Raw genomic sequence first — 19,158 nt, forward strand, 5'->3', positions numbered from 1 at the left:
TGCAAATTGAAGAATTTCTCCCTTATAAAGTGGCAGGCCATTCTCAGAAGAGTCATCAATATTTAATGTCAACTAAGATTGTTGGCAGGAAAAAGTATATATCGCGTACAAACATTTTTTTATGCCTTATATTTTGCCAGATATTGCATCATAATGAAATTATATACTTAATATTCATTTTTATCAAATTAACATCGAACACATTCTTTATTTGGTAGAAGAAGCCAATCCTCGTTCATTTGGTTTTCCTACTACAAGACAAAAAGCGTGTCCTATTTTTGTCCACAAAAGCTAAAAGAGAAACAAAAAGGATCCTCTATCAAATTTTCTGTTTTTTCCCCCTTTGCCGCATGAGTGAAACATTATCATGGAATAAAGAAAAAAGTTTCTTTCTCCCTTTTTTTTTATTTAATATTTAAGACTTTGAGATTCCACCATCTTTCAGAATTGTTTGTTCCTTCTTTTGTCTTATTCAACCATATTCCTTCATAGCCAAAATCCGACACAACATAGTCCAATAGCCAACCTTCACTACCCAATTGTATGGTTTTAACCAAATCTCATACTACTCATGTTCTTATAATATTTATATATATATACACTTAAGTTCTAAAATTCTAATAAATCCACCACATCCAACATCTCTAGCTTGTTTCAATTCCTTCCAATTTTGCAATGGCCACTACTCTTTCTGAAGCCTATAGGGACCACCCTCTCCACCTTCATCATATTATCCCCTTAGACTTTTCTTCACTTAGGACCTTACCTGATTCGCATGCATGGCCTCAATCTGAAGATGGTGATGGTGATGATGATAATCATGGAATTGGATCACCCATACCCATCATAGACCTAATGGATCCTAATGCCATGGAACTCATAGGCCTTGCTTGTGAGAATTGGGGTGCTTTCCAATTGAAGAACCATGGCATACCCTTGAGTGTTGTTGAAGAGGTTGAAGAAGAGGCAAAGAGGCTCTTTGCCCTCCCCGCCGACCGGAAACTCAAGGCGTTGAGATCGGCCACCGGTGCCACCGGGTACGGCCGAGCTCGGATATCGCCATTCTTCCCCAAGCACATGTGGCATGAAGGATTTACCATCATGGGGTCTCCATGTGATGATGCCAAAAAGATTTGGCCTAATGACTATGCACCCTTTTGGTAAGTACAAATGTTACAATCTCATGCACTTCCATGCAACGTGTACAATCATATATGCTAATAGAGACTTTCTTCGGTAACATCAATTTTTCTCTTTTGTTTTCTCGGAATTGAAGCCATTACAATATGTTGTTAGCTAGCTTCAAGTCTCTACTTGGAATAAGAGAGCCTTATTTATAAATTTGAATCTTAAACATTTCATTGAACACGGAAATAGTGGACAAGCATGCCTTAGTATTCAGCACATCTCTTTCCAAGATAAAATAATATATATATATAAATGCAAGAATAAAACAAAACTGTTACTTTTGTTCGCATTAGCTATCTGATTAGATTTTTTATGCCATCACATGGACATGATAATATAATTAGTAAAAGTTAAGGTTATGGATTATGATTAGCTTTAAATCCGTAAGCAAAGATACCCTTTGAATATTATATACATAGATAGTATTTTAGTTTAAGGTTAATCAACATCTCAAATACCTAAAATAAAAATCATATTTTAAGATTTTCTGATTAGTATATTAAGAATAATAATACATAAATATCTTATTATTTTAAATATTTTGCCAATATTTCTCATTTTTCTTTATCTCTTTTCTTATCACATAAAAAATTCAATCATATTTATATTAAATATTTTTTTTACTGTTGCATATATATCAATTTAGGGTATCCATTAAACTTTTTCCGAATATTATGTGTGTTGATTCTATCAAGCATGCATGCTTTTAGTTGAACTCATATAGATTGTAAACGGGTGCCGGTTGAAATACCCATTATACTCCTTTGAATATAATCAAATTTTATAACTCTTCCAACAAATGTTGACATGCATGTAAATGTTTTTCTCTAATATTAAATAATATCAATAGCTCATTAGAGTTGACTTAATAAATAATTTACACAAAATCTTAAATTCAAACTTCATTATTTCCATTGTATATAAAAGTTATTAAATAACCTCAGTTAGTAATTTGTCCATTATCTGTCAAAACAAAAAGTTTGTTCATTATAAAATGCCTTTATAATCCATGCAATAAATTTAAAGATTTATATAAAAAGAAAATCAGCATAAATTGCTAAGATAAACAATACCAAAAAATACTTAAGAAATTAATCTAATAAGTTTTGTTCTTAATTACACAAAACTTCTAAAATCTGGAGGGGAAAAAAACTGTTTGTGCAGCACTATAATGGACAATTACCAGAAGCAAATGAAGGCTCTAGCAGATAAGCTAGCACACATGATATTCAACTTATTGGGGGGCATTTCTGAGGAGCAAAAAAGGTGGATTAATGGTTCAACCAACAACCTCTGTGAAGCTGTTCAGCTAAACTTCTACCCTCGTTGTCCTGAGCCAAACCGAGCCATGGGGCTAGCCCCTCACACTGACACTTCCCTTCTCACAATCCTCCACCAAAGCCAAACCAATGGCCTCCAAATCTTCAAGGAAGGGGCAGGGTGGGTCCCTGTGCACCCTCACCCTAGCAGCCTTGTTGTTCACACTGGTGACATTCTTCACATCTTGTCCAACTCAAGGTTTAGATGTGCATTGCATCGTGTCATGGTGAATAGCGCAAGGGAAAGATACTCAGTGGCTTATTTCTATGGTCCCCCTGTGGATCATGTGGTTTCTCCTTTGGTTCTTGATTCCTTGCCTCGTTTTCGTTCCTTGACTGTGAAGGAGTATATTGGTATTAAGGCCAAGAACCTTCGGGGAGCATTGTCTTTGATTAGTATGCTTAAAAACTAATTAATGTGCATTTTTCTCTAATTTTGGCTCTCTTTTAAATAGTTGATAATATCATTTCATTCCGTCAATATGGTGTGATATGATTGATTGGTTTATTATTTTCACTAAATATTAATTTTTGTTAGAAATATTAATAAAAAAAATTTAAACATAAGATTTCTCTCACTTCTCCCTTCTCCTTAAGTCTCACCTTTTCAATCATTTTGATCAACTTTATATAATTATGTTTCTTAAATATGTAATTAATATAATATTCTATCACCAAATCTACATGCGTGAAAAAGTATCAATTAGAAGAAGTAGACTCTTAAAGAGATCTAATAGATTAATTTCTAACTTTTATATGAAGATAGTACAAAATATTTTCTTTATGATATATTTTTAAAGATTTTAATGATTATGAACAAATAATAAAACAATTTAGACTGTAGTCTAATTACATATATAATTAAATTATATAATACAAAAACTATTTTATACTTTTAGTTTTTCTCATTTAATTTTTAAAATACATATGAAGCTGCATTAAATATATTTTCTTTTTGTATGTTAAATTTCAAATAGAAGGGTAGTAAAGGAAATAAAAAGTAGAGGCCGGTGTTTTGAGTCCTTTTCGAGTTGGTTTCCTTTAATATTTAGCATCTTCGTTAATTGGAAAACTAGGACGATGAAAAGTCTAACATGCTCCTGGTTCTTTCAAAAGCGTTAGCATTTAATAGTTGATTATTCCATAGGAAGAAAAAAGCACGTCCAGCTCTTTATTTTAAAGTAAACTAGAATTGATTTTGATAAATTTATTTTAAAATGTTAAATATAATTAATATAATTAATATATATATATATATATATATATATATATATATAATTTTAATTATAAATTTTACATTAAAATATGTGCATAATATGAAAAATAATTTTAAGCATAAAACCGACCTGAGCGAAATAAAGTTAATTACTGCACCACCGTAGGTAGATTGGGAAAAATTACATGCGAAATTGGTGTCCCATATACACTGATATATATTCATCTCTTTAATTTATTTATTTTAAAATGAAATTAGATTAATAATTTATCACCTCTGTTTTTCCTAAAATTAATGGTAAGTATAATAATTATCGGATTTTTCTTTGACCTTTAGGTAAAATTTGAGTAAATGATATCCTTGGTCACTATAATAATTATCGTAAGAGACTAACTTCAAATCCGATATTACAGAAAAAAAGGGGGTAAAATTTGAATATGCATGACTGCTCATACACCAACATGTCATTCAAATTTGTTAGGTAATGCATCGAGTTTAGGTTTTGTGGAAAAAACAAAATATAATTGAAAAGGAGATCTTATTAAATATAGTTGGTCAAGTTTCTTGAAAAAAATTATTACTAATAAAATTAGTAAATATTTTATATAAATAATCGTAGTTAACAAAACTAGTGGATATTTTTTTTAAAATAACTGCACAGCATGCCATGACTCGCTGTTCAATGCCTAGCCATTAATTAAATTAATTTCCAACACGCCTGCTGGATACTTAATAAACTGATATTTAACTAGTCACTGTCAGCATAGCATGACTTTAAATCCAGCTTACCCAACCTTTGTATTTACTTGTGTACAATTTCGTGGTCGTAGATAGCTTCATCTTGATATTCTTGATTAGGTTCCATTTGTTTGGTTGTGTATACAAGTACGGCTTTGAGTTTTGTAAACATCAATGCCTAATCCCCACACGTTTGTGCTTCCTAATTAGTTGGCATTTGGCAGTTGAATAAGACTTAGGTGGTATTTGGTTTAGTTTCTTTAATTTTTCTTTTTAAAATATAAATTTTTTTATCAGTTTTTTTTATAAAAATTATATACGTTTTTTTATTTATTTTTTAACTATAGAAAAGCTAGTTTCATTTTAGAATATTTTTAAGTATTAAGTATTTTGGTTTGACTTTTTCTTCCAAAAAGAAAAAAGAAGAAGAAGAAAATGAGCTAAGCATTATTTTACCTTATTTGTGAAGCACATGACCCATCTCATTGAGATTGCAACTTAAATTTTGGTAAAAATGTTTAAATATTTCTCGATACCAATAGTTTTCTTATTTAGCTTGACTTCTTTTTGTCTGAACCTGTACTTAGGAATTAATTTTTTAGGCACCACTCTAATATTAATATTAAGATCTTCATCATAATTAAGCTTTAATAGAGTAATTAATAATGAAAAACACTAACACTGGTTTTTGTTAATTGTGCGATCTCTCTAATTAATTCACATGCTTATATTGATATATTAATAACAGTAATGTAAAATAATGAAAGAATTTAAATTTTTACATCATTAGTAATCGTATAGAAGATGGATATTTGGCAGTAACCATAAAACAGTAGTACATTAGATATATATTGTTCTAAGGGTTACGAAAAAGATTTCAAAAATCAGTAACTAATTCTTTACTTATCGCTTCATATATACAATATCAACATAAAAATAAGATAAAATATATATATTCTCCTGCAAACATCTTGTAGGTTAAGATCGATTAGTAAACCTTACAAAAGCGATTACATGTACATAAGTTTAATTATACATTGGGAGTCATAAGGTGATTTGCAGTGTATTTGGAAAAAAAATCAGACCATTTGATGGTTTTCTGGATCCTTGTGACAGTTTGGATTAACGTTAAAAAAACTTCTAAACATTTGGTTGCACATTTCGAAACACCAAAAAGCAAAGTAACTCTTCTGTTTGCTTTTTGAAAGAACGTCAGTTACGTTCAATTGATGGAGGATCACCATAACGGTGGAAGTGATAATAGGAGGGGATGAGATAAAAAATTTCTACTAACACAACATACTAATTATTAACATTTGTTTATAAAAAAATTTAAATATATTTTTTGTTTTAAAAGTTTATTATTTTTTCATTTTAATTTTTATAAAAACTTTCAACGGTAACAAAAATATTATATATCTAAAGCACTTTAAAAATAAAAAATAAAACAAATACATTTTATGATGATTAAAAAAAATAAAATGAAAAAACTACTAAAATGCAGGAAAAAATATTTAAGTCAAATATATTTATATACATTTTTAAATAAAATGCAAAGGCCCCAAAATATTACATGGCCACATGGTATTTGCAATTACATTGAAGGTATATATATATTAGCAAAGATGTTAGTACTCCAAAACCTAGTATGAAAACCAAAATTGTATGTTATAATTGTGAAAGACAAGGTCACATTAACAAATATGGTAGGCTGAAAAAGAAACCTTAATTTAGGTTCATCCATAGAAGAACGGATTAATAATCTGCTCATTGAAACCTTAGAGGAAGAAACCGAAGATGTATCCTCTGAAGAAAATCTTAATCTAATTCAACAGGACGATCAACCATCATTTATGGATAATGAAGATATCCAAGAAATCAATATGACAGAATAGTCAGATAGATGGTAGAGAGAGAAGCTCTTGGAAACACTCTTTGTAAGCTTTTCTTTCGTTAATAAATTTTCAAGCTCTTTCTTTCATATCTCTTCTTCCTCTTGACTGATCATGTGCAGCTTTGTCATCGCTTCAATTTCTTCTCTTCCTCCCCCTAACAGATCCAATGCGACTCTGTCGCCATTTCTGTTTTCTTTTTAATGTTTTTGTTTTAAATCTTTGCATGTTTACTTAATTTGTTTTTATATTGATTATTTTCTTCATATTTTGTCTGCCTTGTTTGATTATTGTTCTTACCTCTCATCTGTCTGTTTGATCTCTTTCCGTTGATCTCTGATATCAGAGCCTGATGGGGAGGTAGGAATATAATTTGTAAGGAAATATGTTAACTGACATGGATTTGAAATTTTGTACAATAAATGTTTTTGTTTTCGTTCATGTACAGTAACGTTAATCTAAACAATATGTGTTTGAACAGTATTCTTGTTTTCAAGGGTAATCTAGATAACATTGGTTGTTGGATCACGTATGATGTCTTGTTTCCAAGGATAATCTAGATTTTCTCTAATGGTATAAGCATGAAACCAATCAAAGAAATGAATGTTAATTTTGACTCTTTCGACAAACTCATAGAATTTGTTTTGGATTTGTTTTCTTTTTGTACCTTTAAAATGTTGAAAAAACCATCTCCTATGAGGTTCATTCTCTGGAGAATAAAAGTCTTTTCTAAAGATTTCTTTATCAATGCTAAATTTGTCAAATAACATCATAAGGTTCATGCATAAAGGAATATGTTGGAGATTGGATTGATTTTTGGTCATCCTCTTGTTCTTGATTATATGTGGTTCTAGGTATACTAGAAGTTGTATCTAATCCTTAGAGGTTTATACTTGGAAACTGATTATGTGACTCAGATCTAGATAACCCTATTGGAATTAATCGGGTTCTTACCAAGAAAGACCTTATTGCTAATTCATACTCGGATCTTGAGGCTTCTATTCTAGATGAGAAAGAGTTTCTTCTATTGAAGGTTATTTCTACCTTACCGGAATTATCCTGCTTTATTTGTTCTATGGTTGGAACGGGTTTGGGAACTGACAGTGTGGCCTTGTCCATGACCCATTTTTCAGGAAGAGTTACTTCATCCCATTTTATGGTTCTTAGGAGAGAAACATTAGCCTTTATCATATCAGTGATAAACGAAGTTGTCTCTCCTCTTTGAGGTTTTAGAAGGACTCTTGACGCACAAGTGTTCATGACCTTATACTAGATCCTATAAATAAAATTAAGGCTGCTGGAATTGATCCTTCTTTCATGTCAAGTCCATGAAAGTGGATATTTAAGAACAGAGAGTCAAGAATGTTTCTATCCATCAGACTCACTGTTTTGTTTTGGTAATAGTTGAAATAGACTGGTCCTTGCTCTAGACTTGTTTCTACTGTTCCTATTAAAGAATCTTCAAATTTGTCGTGCCTAATATATCTAAGACACATTAAGACGGTTGCATCTATACCCATGTCAATTAAGGGTTTGATTGTCACTTGCACACATCCTATGTGTAGGTATTTGTATTTTCTGCTATGTTTGAAGATTGAATTCTTTGATAATAAATGAAATCCTTCTCCTATGTCTTGTCCTAGAGGAATATTATTTTCTACAGTCTTAATCAAAACTGTGTTTATCTTTGATTGTCTCAGGAACATACAGTGTGTCCTAAGGGATTTCTGGAATACTCCAGTCATCCATGTTTTTGTTTTTCTCCTCAAATCGAACTTCTTCGTCGAAGAAATTATGTTTTGGAGTGACCTCGTGGGTCTAATTGTCTTGCTCAGTGAGCAAATTTAAGTTTCTTGAGCTAGAGTTTAAGGATGAAGATGATGAATTTGTACAAAAAGAAATATGAGAAAATGTTCGTAACAGATGAGACATATTATTTTTCATCCTCTAGTATCTTTGCTTTCATGTGGTTCCATAGAAATATCTCCATAAGGTTATATGTTACTAAGTTTTTTGGATCTGGAAAAATAAAAATTTTAACTCTTTTTTTTTAATACGTACGATTTGAACATTACTCCTATAGCCACCAATATATTATATCTTAATATTTTATTTGAACAACACACCTTAATCTTATTATCCTTTCTCATCTATAAGACTTACTGCTACAATATCATTCAACTAAAATATAAACTATTGTATTTCCAAGAATATTGTTCAAACACATATTGTTTAGATTAAAATTACTATACATGAACGAAAACATTTATTATACAAAATTTCATATCCATAAAATTAGTTAACATATATATTCTTTCTAGTTCAATGTATGTTCAGAATCAGGGATGATAGCGTCTGATAGGGTGCCACTCTACCATCTCTGGACATGACAGCCTAGACGTACTTTATTACAATGTGGACTAGAAGTGGCCTTCACTGTTTATTTGGAAGGGTTAGTACAAGCAACATACAAACACAAATAGTGAGAGTAGATCCTAGTGATGAATGTTTTTAGACAATATAACCATGATCCACCCGTACGTATTAGGTAGTATATATGGAAAATCCCATTCATAACTTTAAAACTCATGTTTCTAAGGAATTCAAGGATGAATTTATTTCATACAATGAGATGAGTTCACATATATATAGTACTCTCTCTCATAACCCTTTTATGATTTGCAAGTTGTTAATTTCATGGCACTAAATGATTTATATACTTTAAATTTATCAAGAAATTGTAAGATCGCGTATATAATTAGATTGTTGATCTATTAGCAAGTTCTTTTTTTCTCTAGCATATAGTAAATCATAAAGAAAGAAATCATCAAGCTTCCAACTTTTTAAGAATGTCATGTTGAGGAACTTATGTGCTTAACTCCCTTACAAGATAGCTATTGCTTGGGCCTGAAATTTAATGATGAATAGGGATTTCAGATTTGACAAAACTGGGATCAAGACAAATATTTTTAATAAAAAAAAAATGCTTAGTGAACTCATGATACTTTGGGAGAACGGCACACCTTTATGACACCATGAAGCTTAACAAATTAAATAAACTATATATGTGGCTTGAAGTTTGAAAAGGCTTTGGATGAGGATGCGAAAGAGCACAAGGTATTCATACATTAAAAGAAGCATGTATCCTAGACATGGAAAATGGACGCTTTAACACCTTGTAGCTCTATGACTACTCTCTGACGAGTGGCTCTCTCTAGTTCACTCCCTAATATCATTTTAAATTGTGTTTGTGATCGCGGTTGCGGTCAATGAAAAAATCTTGTTGTTATATATGGATAATTATAAAAAAAAATATATAACTGATATGATCACAACTACAGTTGTAATGATTTAAAATATCTTTTTATGGACTGCAATTTAAATGCATACTTCCTAACTGGGCTAATTCACTTTGATATCTAACAATTTGACACGTTCGTCACTCCCTAACACATCGATTTTGCGTGTTCATTTTACCATGCTTTGACTCTTCACACAGAAACAAAATGTATGGCCTACTAGCCCAAACTTCACTCTTTTCTAACACTACCTAAAATGCCAAAGTTACTTGTTAAAGTTAGACTGGTATTTTGAATCTTTGACCACGAATAATTTAATATATAATTCAATGTCATCATAAATCACCATCAAACCATTATTTCTATGTTTATGATAAACCATATGTGTAACAAGAGAAGAACAAGTTCTCTATTAAAAAATCAGTTCAGTTTGATAAAGAAAATTAAAAATACGAAGCAATCACACCTTCAATATATATCTCTGATCATCGATCATATCCAATCAATCAATGATTACAATGATTTAATTATACTTTTAATTTCTGAAGTATTATAATTATATGATTTTAATCTTTTATATTTTTAATGGTGGGAATTAAATCTTTCAGATATTAATTGTGTGATTTTGATTATTTTATTTACATTATATATTGAATAGATTTACTTATATAATATTAAATGATGATGTGTTGATGACATGACGACTTAATTGTTGCTTACCACATAATATTATAATTTAATTATATTTTTTTCATAAAATATAATAATAGTGAGAAACCAAAAAAATCAATTAAGGTATGACAATATATGTGTTCAATACATTTACACATCCTCATCAGATATCAACAAATTATGATAAAGATTTAATTGAAAACTAATGAATTGACCAAAATAACAGTTGTGATATATTTCAAAAAGATTAAAACTGCATATTATGATATATGACCTAAAGAGCAATTAAATAATATTTGATATTTCATCAAGTTACACTTAGTAAAACTAAGTCGAAAGATTAAGTTATTCTTTATTTATTTTTATAACGAGATTAAGTTATTCTTTAACCTCTTAATGATGTAACACATTAAGCCATAAAAGATAAAGGAACACATACATTTCAACGTTTTTACTTTACTTTTAAAATAGAATTTTTTTTATAAAAAAAACGTAACTCTTGTCGTGTTAACCTCTTCGCTTTGATCATGTTAGAAGCTAAAGCCAAACTTAGGTGTATAATGATTTGTCGGTTGTGCATTGGGAAGAAAGACAAAAGTTTGAATGCGTGCTTATATTAAATTAGTTCATTATTTTATAATAAAATCACATTCGATGATGTCAAAAGAATTCCATATATTTACATTTTTTAAAAGAAAATTCCATACTAGCTCTTACATAACGACAAAACTTATAAGAATATAAAGGAATAAAACTTTATATTGGTTGCGCATGACGCAGCAGAATATCACTACAGAAATATTCAAGTTTTAGTTTGGTTGCATAAAACAAAACTTTCATCAATGAATACGTTGTCACGAACATATAAGCATTACGTCACTTATCTGTGATCCCGTTTTTGTAGGGAAATAAACAGCTAATGCGCATTTCAAAACTACTAAAGCATCTTCGTTTTTTTTTTATTAAATTGGTCTCTAAAAATGTGAGATATTTATAAATTAATTTTTAAAAGATAAAATATTTAAATTTAGTATCTAAATATGTGATAAATTAGCCTGGTAAATAATTTAATCATAAATTAATCTTTAAATTTTATAATTTAATATCAAATTGATCCTTGAAAAAATATAACTTATTTTCTAATTAGTTTTTAAACTTTACAACTTAATGATAAAATGATCTCACAAATTTAATGACAAGATTAAAATATTGTTACACTTTTTGCATATTTAAAGATTAAATTTATATTTTTATTTTTTTAGAAATTAATTTATCATCATATCACACTTTTGAAGATGAATTTGATTATTTATCACTTTTAAAATATAGTTGTATGAAGAGTTGGATGTATATCAAGACAAAGTCTAGGATGAGTAAGTGAAACTTCTTTTGCATGGTACTAAAGCAATTTTTGACATCGAGATACTGGTAAGACTTTCTTATAAAAGACATGATTTTATAAATTGAGATAAGAGAAAAAAATTGTGTTAAATGTAGCTAGTGGTATTGCATCTCTTTTGCTTCCTAGTGATAAAACTACTCATTCTCAATTTGCAATACCATTATTATTGAATGAAGATTCTTGTTGTTCTATTAAGCAAGAAAGTTTGAAAGCAGCATTTTTTAAACACACTACCTTGATCATATGGGATAAAGCACCTATGATTAATAGATTTACATTTGAAGCTCTTGATAGAACACTGAGAGATATTATGTGTTTTATTATTGATGATAGTTTGCATAAGCCTTTTGGTGGAAAAGTTGTTGTTCTAGGTAATGATTTCAAACAAATTTTGTTTATTGTGCCTAATGCAAGTACAACTGAAATTGTTTTGGCCACCATAATCTCTGCTAGATTGTGGAAGTATTGTAAAATTTTGAAATTAGCTCAAAAACATGCATGCGTTTGAAATGTGGTTCAAATGATTTAGATGAAAGTGAAAAAGAAGACATTTTCATATTGGATTCTTGCTTTGGGTGATGGCTGAATTGGTGATTTCAATAATGGTGAAACTGATGCTGACATTCCTCATTCTTTAATTGTGAAAAATTCTCATGAGCCTATTCAAGTATAGTTAAGCTTATTTATTGTGATTTGCTGCATAATTTAGGTAATGTTGAATAGTTTTATGATAGATCAATTTTGGCACTACTTTGGAAATCATCTCTTCAGTTAATAAATATGTCATGATAGCATTTTCTGGAGATAAAAAAGTTTACCAAACTCATAGGTGTTCATTTTGATCAGTTGGCAACTCAATTTTTAAATAATATCAAGTTATTTGGTCTTCTTGATCATTGTTTGATATTGAAAAAAAGTCACTCTATCATGTTTATGAGAAATTTAGATATGTCTTTTGATCTTTGTAATGAACCAGACTCATTATTGAAGAGTTAAGAATTAATATAATTGAAGCTATTATTGTTACAAGAATTAATATTGAAGCTAAAGTTTACACGTCAAGATTGAATTTGGTTTCATTTGATCATATGACTCTTTTAAATTTCAGAGACGTCAATTTTCTCTTTTGGTTTACTTTGCAATGACAAATAATAAAACTCAAGGCCAAACTTTGACTCAAGTTGGTGTATTTCTTCCGAGACTAGTATTTACACATAACCAACTCTATGTTGCATTCTTTTGAGTTAAAAGTAAATCTAGGTTAAAGGTTATAAATTGTGATGATGATAACAAGACACTTTTTTATACTAAAAATATTGTGTACAAAGAATTGTTTTGGAAGATTTAACTACATATATTTGCATCATGTTTTATATTTTTTTTTCTTTGAATGGTTATTCAGTTTAAATTATGTATTCCTCATTATACTTTAAAACAAATTTCATTTAATTAATCTAAATTTGAAATATAATAATAATACTGATAATAATTTTAAAAAATTATAAAATCTTAATAAAAAACATTCTGATAATTTCTCCGAGAAAATAACTATTTTATGACAAAACAAAAAAAAATAATAAAAATACTTAAAGAATAATGTGATCTAAAAAATATTTATAAAAGTTAACATTTTGTTCCAATTGATATTTAATGATCTAAAAATTCTTACTTTCGTTTTAGTTACCATCATTTTGTACCAAAAAATAATAAATAGAAAAAATAAGTGTATTTACTTCTTATAAATGGACTAATAATATTTTTATGTAATTTAGTTTATAATTTTTAAATTCTCAATGAAGAATTTTTTATGTTTTAGGATTTTTACTTTGATGTAATTATAATATTTTCATTTTATTTACAAAAAAGTTTTAAAGATAATTTATTGAATAAAATTTTGTTGAAATCTGGTGAACTGAAATATCTTAATTGTCAGATGAAAAAACAAAAAAGCAGAAGTGATAGATATCATTTAAAAATGGACGATTAAGGTAGAATCGAACTTTCATTAATTCGGGTACTTGGAAACCAATGGAATAAAACATATAATTATTAATATTTTAAAATTGATCAAATGAACCGAGCAAATATTATTATCTAAATTTATTTTATTATTTAATAATATTGTTTTAATTGTATTTACATATTTTTTAAAATAACAATTCTGATTAATATATGAAAAATACAATTTCCATCCTCTTTTCTAACTCACAGATTTTATTTTATTTTTGCATTTCAATTTTAGTTAATATTGTTGAAAATTTTAAGATTTTTTTTAACAAACATATAAGAAAGGGGAAAATGTCACAAGCCCAAATAGACACATAACATAGGGGATTTTCTTCTTGCACTCAAAAAACTTCGTCATACATCCTGCAGTGTGAAGAAAAAATCAAAAACACCCTTACATGTAACCTATAGGCATTGTCAATACGTAAAACTTATACAAATTTATCAATCTGTACGATGTATACAGATTATAGGCCTGTACGGATATATGAATTGGCTAATATAGATTGTTAAAAATATATATTTTTTAAATAACAATTCTTATTAATATATGAAAAATACAATTCCATCCTCTTTTCTAACTCACATGTTTTTTATTATTATTATTTTTGCATTTCAATTTTAGTTAATATTGTAAAAAAAAATTAAAGACTTTTTTTAACAAACATATAACAAAGGAAAAATGTCACAAGTCCAAATAGACACATAACATAATGAATTTTCTTCCTACACCTAGTAAATTTCCTCATACACCTAGCAGTAAGAGGGAAAAATAAAAAACACCCTTACTTATAGCCTTTGCAGATTGTTAATCCGTATAGGTCAATACGGATTATTAAAAATATGTTTTAAACCTATAACTTTCACATTATTAGTTAGATGTTCTAACCAACTAAACTAATAAGTTAATTATGTTAAAAAATAATTAATGCCGTTATATATAACACTAAAATTTTTAATTTTTTTTAATACACATATAAGTTTAGATAATATATTTTTGTAATAATTAATTTTGATTTAATAATATATTTTTTTACATTTATAAATTTTTATTAAACCTACCATGGAATTATAAAAAATGTTGAGTGTAGAAAAAAAAAATGGCTTGGTGCAAGAAGAAAATCTCATAACATAGACCTTATCTTTATAAGATTGTTACTGAATACACTTTCTTTTTTAATTTTAAACCCCCTTCAACTTTTTTCAAGTATATATTTTTTTCCTTTTAATGAAGATCACTACAAAATATTCTATTCTAAATAAGTTTTTGAAGTTTTACTTTCATTCGTTTACTTCAATTTGTTTGTTTGCATGTTTTTATTCCTTGATTCCTTGATGATGCTAAAGTTTATTTTAACCATTATATAATATTTAACAAAAAAAAAGTATAGGGTACAAAGAAGTAGGTGCACTAATTGGTAAAATAATAAGTGTAAGATGGGTCCGTTTGAAGAAAGCATGATCATTAATAATAAGTAGATGCATTAAGTAGGTCTACGAATAAAAATGGGAGGTGCGTTTAGCAAAAGCCCTCTGAAAAAAAGTAGGTTTTAGTTGTCATTACGATAGGCCAATTTGAAGAAAAACATGATCATCAATTAAACAAAGGTTGATTCTTCTATCTCTCTAACAGACGTATCATAACAAAAAGTTATGACTCATTTTGAAATACACGATGCCCATTTGAAGTTTTTATTTTATTTTACTTAAGACGAAAATGTATTTATGCATAATATATAAAATACAAACCGTATTTCTATGTCCAACTCTAGATTATTCATATCATTCTATCAGACTTTTCAGAACCTTATCTCATTTTCTTTGTTATCCATCCGAGTTTATCATGGGAAGATGGAAAGGTTCCTGTAACCATTCTACTACCATTTCTTCGGGAGAGATTTGAAGAAGTGGTCGTATTACCCAAATCCGTCATTCTGTAAGTGACAAAGATGGTGGAAGTGTTGAGGATCCTATAGAACATGATGAATTTCACCTTTTGTTCATACAAATGATATTATCCAGCCTTTGGAAGACACGCCTATTGAAGACGATGTACTATATTCTTCTTTTCTTTTCTGAACAACTTGATCCTCCTGCTGATCCAGTTATTACAAATGAGGTTGGGATCAATTTTTTTTATTTTTCGAAGGTAATATTTTTTTCTTTTTAAATTATTTATAAAGAAAATCAATTGAATGTTCTTTTTTTTTGTTGATTTTACATTTTTTTAAATTTTATATGCATAAGATCTTCTTTTGTTTTTTAATAAAAGTGAAAAAAAAATGTCATGGTAATTTTTATTAAATTGTGATACTATATTTTGAATATATTAACTTCATAGGTGGATATCATTTCCAAAATAGGACATGTAGCTGAGTAATAGAATCGATCTGTTGAAGCAATTAAGTGATACAATATTATATCTTTTGTTATGAATTTGTTTATTTACTTTAGTTGATACATAAGTATATGAATACTTTTTTATTATTAGACTATTTAGCTCTCTTATATTTTTTTTTTATAGTTGTTATGGTGAATTTCGTATGAATGTTTTGTCCTTATAATTATAATAATACTTCTTTTAAAAATATGCTTCATCAACTCTCAGCTATTTTTTTATACATATATCTAATAAAAAAAATTAATCATTCATTTAACAATTTAATTATATAGCAATGCAACTCTTTTTATTATTCTTAAACAAAATCTTCAGTTCAAGCCTTTATGAATAAAAAAAGATGGTTAAGAAACAAGCCACTTAGGTTTTTCCCAAAAGATTAATTTTCTGTAGCTACATGATGCAAATCAATTTTGTTATTCTTAGAAGTAGAAGAATATATATGATCTTAAAATGTTATTTTGTGAGATGAGAAAATAATAAAATTTATTTTAAATAAAGTTTTTATGTCATAAACATATATACTCAGGTGTAGTCGGATTATGACACTAGTTTTTTACCATCAAATAGTTAACGGTCACGATTATGAGAGAGTAATGTGTAAGAAAAGCACAGGAAAAGTTTTCTTTTCAAGTAATAAATGATAATAATCCGTGTGACCCGATTGCAACCCAATAGGGGAAAATGCTAGGTGCACCCAGCAATATTGCTGGTGCACCCAGCAACTTTAATGAATGGGCCATTTTGCCCTTTAACTAAAAATTTTAAAAAGTGCCTCCTCCTCCCGGAAGAAGCACTTGCTGTTGCTTCTTTTGGTTCTTCCGGTTCTTGCTTCCTCTTCTCCGTCAGCGACACCGCGAGCCAAGCTTCTTCTTCTTCTTCGCGAACGAGGCTTCGAGGTTAGTCTCCCTAACTCCCCATTGCTTTTAATATCCAGCATTGTTGTAGTAGTGGAACCTTAGGATAGTAACCTTAGGATAGTAACCTTAGGGTAGAAGACGCCGGAAAAAATGGGAAAAGGGGGCTTACGGCGGAGGCTTCCGGAAGATCCGTTAAGGGTTCTTCCGGAACTTCCGCAAGAAGCTGTTCCGGAAAAATTCCGGAAGAAGTGTTCTTCCGGAAGAAACCAAAGGTCTTCCGGAACACCTCTTCCGGAAAGTTTCTGGAAGAAATAGTTCTTCTAGAAGAATTCTAGAAGAAGGGTCTTTCGGATGACCTTTGAGATTTCCGGAAGAACTTTTCGGAAGAAGAAGTAGTTCTTTCGGAATTATTCCGGAAGAACCACTTCTTCCGGAAGTTTGTTTTTTATTTTTAAAAAATATTGTTTTGTTTTTATAAAAAATGAATGATTATTATATTTTTATGATTATTTTGTTTTTGAGATTTTATAAAAAAAATGAGGTTTGCCTTTTTGATGACAAATAAAGATGTTTTTTTTATAATTTAAATTGTGTATTTTTACTAAATATTAATTTTTAAATTATTTATTTTTTTGTTTATAAATGAAGTTGTGCCTGTTTTTGTTTATTGTTTTTTAAAAAAAAATAGTGTATTTTATTTATAAATAAAGTTGGTTATTTGTATAAATTAAGTTGTTATGTTTTGAAATTTTTGTTAATTGGTTTTGTTTATTTTTTATTTGATTTTAGTTGAGTATTTTACTAATTATGTAATTTTAAATTAATTATGTTTTTCATTTATAAATAAAGTTGTTTATTTTTATAAATTAAGTTGTGTGTGTTTTGATTTTTTTAAAAAAAATACTATTTTCGTTATAAATGATATAAATTAAGTTGTGTATGTTCTGAAAATTTTTTCTCCCATATTTGTTTTAATTTTATATATAATTTTAGTTGTGTATGTTTACTAATTAATTATTTGTACATTAGTTTGTGTTTTTTTTTTTAAAATTAAGTTGCGAATAATTAAATATTTTTACATTAGTTATGTTTTTTTTTTTATAAATGAAGTTATTTATTTTTTTTTAAAATTATCTTGTGTGTGATTTCAAATAATGTTATTTAAATTAGTCTTATTTTTTTATAAATAAACTTGTTTTATTTTTATAAAGAAAGTTGTGTATGTTTTGACAGAAAAAAATACGTGTTCCACATGATTTGCATATCATAGTTAGAACACGAGGTTTAGGTCGTGCTATAGGTAGAGTTATAGACAGAGATAGACAGAATGACCATGATGATGTTCCCGAGAGGCGTAGGCCTACTTCCGGGACCACTTCTTCCGAAATTGACCTTAGTAACTTCCGAAAGAAGTACTTCTGGAAATCCAACATTCTCATTCCGAAACTACTTCCTCATGTGGTTAAAATTTCTTTCGGAAATAGCTTTTTACTGTTTATCTTCTCTAAAAACTAGCCAGAAAACACAAAAATACCGATAAATGCGTACCTCCGACGAAATAGGAAGAGCGACGACTAACACAACTTCAAATACGGAACAGCTGCTTCACAGGACCACCAAATCTTCAAATACGAAACAACTACTTCACGGGACCACCAAATCTTCAAAGCTTTTCACGGAAGGAGAGCAATAGCAAGAACACACGAGGATGTAGGTGAAATGGAAGGGTGTAAAACGAAAAACCAGCACACTAAATTTTAAGAAAACTACACAGGGGCAAAATCATCATTACATATGCATTAAATATTATTTTATTTTTAGTTATTATTATAAAATGAAATTTATTTTTACTTGACGTTGTTATAAAATTATAATTATTTTTTTATTATATATTAAGTTTTGTAATGCAAATTAAATGTTATCATAATAAATATTTTATATTTTTTTTATAAAATATACGAATTAATTAATTTTTATGATTTAAATTATATTAAATTGTCACACAAATTATTATTTACATTTACATGCGCGTAAAAAAGGAATTACAAATATTAGTCATAATTATGTTCACTAATAATTTATGTATAATAATATTATTTATTTTATAACGTAATTTATTTATTAAAATTAAATAACCACAAAAACATAGTATTTTTAAAAAAGCAAA

The 19,158-nt window shown here is 28.4% G+C and overlaps 2 protein-coding genes across 2 annotated transcripts; both read left to right on the plus strand.

Moving 5' to 3' along the window:
• Nucleotides 1-326: 326 nt before the first annotated feature.
• GA3OX6 (gibberellin 3-beta-dioxygenase 6) lies at nucleotides 327-2,937 on the plus strand. The gene is made up of 2 exons (XM_003550114.5): nucleotides 327-1,160; nucleotides 2,353-2,937. Exons 1-2 carry the CDS (start codon nucleotides 676-678, stop codon nucleotides 2,918-2,920), a joined length of 1,053 nt encoding a protein of 350 aa, XP_003550162.1. The 5' UTR covers nucleotides 327-675; the 3' UTR covers nucleotides 2,921-2,937.
• Nucleotides 2,938-6,122: 3,185 nt separating this feature from the next.
• LOC121173806 (uncharacterized) lies at nucleotides 6,123-7,583 on the plus strand. Its single transcript, XM_041011018.1, has 2 exons — nucleotides 6,123-6,398; nucleotides 7,271-7,583. The coding sequence occupies exons 1-2, from the start codon at nucleotides 6,365-6,367 to the stop codon at nucleotides 7,576-7,578; spliced, it is 342 nt and encodes a 113-aa protein (XP_040866952.1). The 5' UTR covers nucleotides 6,123-6,364; the 3' UTR covers nucleotides 7,579-7,583.
• Nucleotides 7,584-19,158: the final 11,575 nt, after the last annotated feature.

Source organism: Glycine max, chromosome 17, assembly GCF_000004515.6.
Source record: "Glycine max cultivar Williams 82 chromosome 17, Glycine_max_v4.0, whole genome shotgun sequence".
Classification (NCBI taxonomy): domain Eukaryota; kingdom Viridiplantae; phylum Streptophyta; class Magnoliopsida; order Fabales; family Fabaceae; genus Glycine; species Glycine max.

What these genes read in the sequence shown, in the direction of transcription:
- GA3OX6 (XM_003550114.5), top strand. Translation starts at nt 676, where the DNA reads ATGGCCACTACTCTTTCTGAAGCCTATAGGGACCACCCTCTCCACCTT. An exon ending in AATGACTATGCACCCTTTTG is followed by an intron (nt 1,161 to 2,352) that starts GTAAGTACAAAT and finishes CTGTTTGTGCAG; the next exon opens with CACTATAATGGACAATTACC.
- LOC121173806 (XM_041011018.1), top strand. Translation starts at nt 6,365, where the DNA reads ATGGTAGAGAGAGAAGCTCTTGGAAACACTCTTT. An exon ending in AGCTCTTGGAAACACTCTTT is followed by an intron (nt 6,399 to 7,270) that starts GTAAGCTTTTCT and finishes TATGTGACTCAG; the next exon opens with ATCTAGATAACCCTATTGGA.